The sequence below is a fragment of the Pteropus alecto genome, unplaced genomic scaffold (assembly GCF_000325575.1).
Source record: "Pteropus alecto unplaced genomic scaffold, ASM32557v1 scaffold49, whole genome shotgun sequence".
In the NCBI taxonomy this organism is placed as follows: Eukaryota; Metazoa; Chordata; class Mammalia; order Chiroptera; family Pteropodidae; genus Pteropus; species Pteropus alecto.
The window spans coordinates 2,730,770-2,736,144 of NW_006443131.1; the positions used below are offsets into that span (position 1 = coordinate 2,730,770).

The window sequence follows — 5,375 nt, forward strand, 5'->3', positions numbered from 1 at the left end:
CTGTGTGGTGGGGGGGAGCGGGGCTGAGGGGCAGGGGCAGCCGAGGGGCAGCTGAGGACCGGGGTATGGGGCTGGCGAGCCCCACAGGGACCCGGGCCAGTCTGCTAGGGTCACTGGCAGCAATGGGCGGTGGCCGAGCGATCCAGAGGAAGGTGTGGTGGCGTTTCCGGGGGTCCCTGTCGCTCGGGCTGGGGCTGGGGCTAGCCGAGCCTGCCGCGGCGGTAGGGGACAGCACGGCCCTCTCACCTTTGGGGCTGAGGTCCAAACCCTCCAAGTGGAAGACACCGCTCCTCAGGGCGATCTCCTGAAGGATGATGCCGAAGCTGTAGACGTCCCCGGCCTGGGAGCCCCGCACAGGGGGCGAGGCCATTCGCAGGAGCTCAGGGGCTGTCCACAGCTTTTCTGTGGGTCAGAGGTCAGCGGTCACAGGGCCAAGGGCCCTGAAGCTCAAAGGAACCAAGGATGTGGCTAGAGGGCGTGGCTGCGACTGATCTGGGGTGCTGGAGCTAGAGGGTCCCTGAGATCACTCGTCTGCCTCCCCTTCCGCTGATGGGTGAGCTGAGGCTGGAATGGCCAAGCTTTCCATCTCCCTGCGGCCGGGCTGGGGCCGGCTGGGGGCAGAGTGGGGCTGGGCTCACTGGCATAGAGGGTGTGTCCCTGCTCTGGCTCTGGGTCCCTGAAGCTCTCCAGCCCGTAGTCGGTGATCTTGAGCACGAAGCGTCCGTCTACCACGCAGTTGGATGACTTCAGGTTCCCATGGGAGCAAATGGACCCGTTGTGTAGAAAGAGCATCCCCTGGGGACACGGGAGGCACGGTCTGGGGTACGAGTCGACCCGCAGCCAGGCCGGGGAGCGGCACGCCCCCCTCCAGCCGACCCACCTTGACAATGTCGTTGGTGAGGGAGTACCGGAACATCCAGTCGAGGGTGATGCTCTCATTCTCCAGGATGTCCTGTTGGGCAGCGAGAGTCAGACCCGTGCCCTGCCGACGCCCGGGGTGCAGAGAGCAGGGGCCTGCCTGCTGTCAGCTGGCAGAACGGGACGGAGCTTTGGGTTGACTCCGGTGCCACTGCCTACAGCCACTCCCACTTTACAGATGGGCAAACGGAGGTCAGAGAGAGGGAGAGGCTTGCGCAGGGTCCGAGGGCCAGTCAGGGTCAGAGCCTGGCCTAGGCCAGGTTTCCCAGGACCCGCTTGTCCCCTCACCTGCAGGCTCCCCCGGGGACAGTACTCCGTGAGGATACAGATGTTGGGGGGGTCGGTACAGGCGCCCACGAACCTGGTCAGGTGTTCGTTCTGCACGTCCCGCATCTGCAGGTGGGAGCCCACATCAGGAGCCCGCGCCGGGAGCCCACAGAGGCCTCGCTACGAACCCAATGTCCCCGCCCCCACCCAGGATCCCTCACTCTTCTTAATTCCCTATTGATCTCCGCAGACCTCCTAGGAACTTCCCTGGTGGTTCCAGCATGTTCTTTAGCCCACCTCCCCCCAGACTCTGCTCCCTGCTCCCTCCGCCTCCCAAGCCCTGTGCCCCCTGGGGCCTCGAGTATGGCCCCTCCACGACCTTCCTCCGGGACCTCGCCCATCTCCCCTCCTCATCCATGGTCTCCTCCTCCCACCCGCAATATACAAGTGCCCGTCCAAGGGGCTACGGACAAGCCGAGGTCCCCGCAGGCCCGCGCCCCGCGGTGCCCTTCCCCAGGCCGCTGGCTCACTGCCCCACGTTACATGCTTCAGCTCAAACAGGACTCTTCTCGTCAGCTCGATGCGCTTACGGTTCACGCGCTTCACGACCACGAGGTTGCCCTGGGCAGGGAACGGGAGACTGTCACTGTGAGGAGGTGGCCCCGGGCCCTGGGGACCCCTCTGTCCCGACGCTGCCCCAGCCCCCGGGCCCACCTTATAATACGCGGTCTTGGCGAAGACTTGGAACTGGCCCTCGGTGGTGAGCAGGGAGCCGTAATTGGAGCCTCTCTGAAGGGGTGGCGGGCAGAGGGACAGTCAGCCCATGGGCCCCACGGCCGGCTCTCCCTCCCGCGGGCCGGACCGCTGCTCTTCTCCATGCCATGAAATCCTCTCATTTACTTTTTTCCTTTTTTAAATATGGTTTCATGTACACTATCTTCCGTCTCTGAATGAGCCTCCCGAGGGAGGCTCCGCAGGTGTACTCATTCTCTACGGTGGCTCAGAGAGGAGACGTGACTTGCCCAAGGCCACACGACAAGTGAAGGCAGAGCTGGGCCTAGACCCCTGCTCCCTGCTCTCCCCCCTACCCATCAGGCCCTGCTCCTCTTCCCTATTCCCCGCCACCAGTGTCCTCACCCCACTCAAGGTCAGTCGGCTGCCCGCGCTCCGAAGGTGCCTCTCGAGGCTGCTGGGCTGCAGGTCCTCCCAACGCACCCGCCACAGCTCTGAGGCCAGTTCCTTCTCCAGCTGCATCTTCCTGGGGTGTGAAAGCTGCGTCTGAGCCCGTCTGAGCCCCGACCCAGGGCGGGGTGCTCTGCCCACAGCCCCTTCTCACAGCCCTGGGATCACCGCCTGTGCCGAGGCATCCCCGCCGCTCTGCGGAGCGGCAGATGGGGGACTGTCCTCTGAGCCCAGACTCGGAAGGCGTGGCTGAAACCCTGCCTCACTGGGACCCTGGGGTAGGCGCTTCATTCCTCTGAGTCTCGTGTCTTCTTGTCCAACCAAACGTCCTCCTTCGGAAACTGGGGACTCGACATGTATTTGTAAGCATCGCTATAAGGACGGGAGAGCACCGAGGGCTGCGTGGGGAAGCGGCCACAGGTAGCATGGAGCACATGCTGGGCCAGCACTGATCCCGCCCCGTCCTTGCCTCTCTTCATCTGGAACTTCTCCTGCATCTTCTCTCCAGCTCCAACAGGAAAGCAGGACCGGGGCCTTTTATCTCCCTGGGGACTTATCATCCCTGAGCAGCCAGCAGGGACCCGATCCCAAAGGGTCTCAACCACTGCTCTCATCCGGTCTGCTAGAGTAGGAAGGGCTGACAAGCCAACCCGCTGCCACTGCCCACGCCCCTGTGATGCCACGCCTGCCTTCGACTGCTCTGGATCTTCTCAGACCCAGCCCCCCACCCCCCACTCCTAGCCCGGTTCCCTCCTCCTCTCTCCCCTGGGTCCTGAGGCTTTTTAGTGTCTCTTCTCCCCCATCTCCCGTTTTCCCCTGCTGTCCCCTCCCCCCACGTCCCCTTCCCTCAGGGCCCTGCCACCGCCCCTGCCGTCGGTGCCCCAGGCTTCCCAGCCTCACTCAGCACCCTCGCCCTGAGGCCCACCTGTATATGAAGATGGAGATGAGTAGGATGCTGAGCAGGGACAGGCTGCCCACCAGAGCCAGTGCCTCCAGGGTGGAAAAGTGGGCTGCAGGAGAGAGTCGAAGTTGTGGCAAGAGAGGCTTCGCTTAGACCCCTCTAACTGTCAGCCAGTGCACTAGGATGGTGCACGGGGGGAAGGAAATGGCAGGAGGAGGGTATCTCTCCAGAAAGTTCTGGGGGGGGGGGGCGGCATCTCCAGAACGAGAGGCCTGGATGCCAGGGGGCAGGTACCTTGGTTGCAGGCTGGGTCCTCATTGTCAAAGCCACATCTGGGGATGTCAGGAGGTGGGAACCCCAGGGGCCAGTTCAGTTGGTGCCCCGACACGGCCACCAGCTCTTCGGAAGTCCCGTTGTAGTTTAGGACGACCTACGGGAGGGTGGGAGTGGCCGGCGGGCACGGTCCAGGGGGGCGGTCCTGCCTCCACCTTCCCTCTCTATTTCCAGAGCCTGCATGTGGGCTGCCAACTATTTACCAAACTCCTGATGCCAGTGGGTACAGGGAGCCCCCACACCTAGCCCCTGTCATTAGAGTAAAGACTTGAAAACTCAAGAGAAAAAAACCCAAAAACTGCATATAGAGAAAACTCCATAGAAAGAAAACTGTATAGAACCCAGCCCTACCCTCAGGGAGTTTATAATCCTGGGTTGAAGCTCATAGAAAACAAGGAAAGGCAGTGTTCTCGGCGCTGTTCCCATGCCTAAGCCAGGTACCCCTCCTCCAGGAAGCCTTCCCTGCTTGATCTGCTCCTCGGCGCCTGTGCTCCCGTCGCTCCTGTTCCTGACTGCACCTAGACTCCCAGGATGTGCGTTCACTTCGGCCCGAGGCCCCGACTCGGCCCATCCCTGCTGGGCTGGGTCCTGCCTGCCTTGGGAAACACCAGACTTCCCGGGGGCAGGGCGGTGCCCCCTCCTCGGTCCTGGGGTTCCCTAAGGGTAACGCCTTCGTCCCTATCCCTATCCTTCCGTTGCTTCCCCAGACAGGAGTGAGTCTCTTTTATCCAGGACTCTACTTAAGGTAAGCGACCAGGCACGTTAGGGCGACTGCAGAGCGGACAGATGCCCTGGCAGGCTGCGGGGGGCAGCGCCGTCTTCTGGGGGCACAGCCTTACCCTGAAGGCGCCCGTCTCAGGGTCCATGTCCCAGAGGGAGAAGTCGGTCTCCCGGTCTCCATTGCTGTCTATTTTCAGGTATCCCGCCACACCTAGGGCGCGGAGGAAGATGGCTGTGTTTGCGGCGAGCGGAAGGGGGTTCAGGGACACCCCCACCCCGTCTTCATCCCTCGATCGTCTGTCTCTGCTTTGCCCTCCAAACACACATACATGATCATCAAAGGGACAGACACTCAGCAGCGGGAATGAGTGGGGCTGGGTGCATAGGGCACGTCCCGGAGGAGCCGGGGAGATGGGGCAGGAGGGCCTGACGGAGCGGAAGGACTCTGTGGAAGGGGAAGAGGCGGGTGTGGGCCGGCCACCGCCCGGGCGCAGGGCTGCGGCTCCCCGAGGCGGCCCCTTCTTGCCACCTCCAGGCCCTGACCTTGGAAGCTCCGGTTCCACATCCGCTGGGTGATGGCCTCCCCATCGGTGACTGTGCCCCCATGTGCCAGAGTCTCGGTCACCGCCTGGACGTAGAGCAGGAGCCCGTCGTGGAAGGACGCTGGGATGGTGTTCACCTGCAGGGATGAGCAGAGCCTGGGTGGGGTGGGGTGTGCGAAGGGCCCAGAGCGGGGTGCTGTGGGGGAGGGGGCGGGGCGCTGGGAGCTTGGAAGAGGACCGAGAAAATGTTCCCATGTGACGGAGACTTTGTTACTTATAAGACACCTCCGCATGTGCCACCGCTTCTGAATCTTGCTAGGCAGACAGGGCAGGATGTGAGAGTCAGAGACTGAACAATTTGTCAGCGTCCCCTCCGCCCGGTCACCAGAAGAGATACAGAGACAATGGGAAGGGAAAGAAGGGGAAGCTGGGAATACTGGGATGGCAGAGGGCCGTGCAGTGGGGGCTGAGGGGCCACGCGGGAGGGGCCCAGCACCCCCTCCTACCAGGCC

At 63.0% G+C, this 5,375-nt stretch overlaps 1 protein-coding gene across 1 annotated transcript in view; it reads right to left on the reverse strand.

The window, feature by feature from the left end:
- The window catches only part of NPR1 (natriuretic peptide receptor 1), a 17,274-nt gene that overhangs the window by 5,009 nt on the left and 6,890 nt on the right, over nt 1–5,375 (reverse strand). Inside the window, 11 exon segments of the mRNA XM_025040851.1 lie at nt 236–402; nt 639–795; nt 881–952; nt 1,207–1,311; nt 1,729–1,806; nt 1,900–1,974; nt 2,323–2,443; nt 3,293–3,377; nt 3,563–3,698; nt 4,441–4,532; nt 4,865–5,365. Of these exon segments, the coding sequence (XP_024896619.1) occupies nt 236–402; nt 639–795; nt 881–952; nt 1,207–1,311; nt 1,729–1,806; nt 1,900–1,974; nt 2,323–2,443; nt 3,293–3,377; nt 3,563–3,698; nt 4,441–4,532; nt 4,865–5,365 (1,589 nt within the window).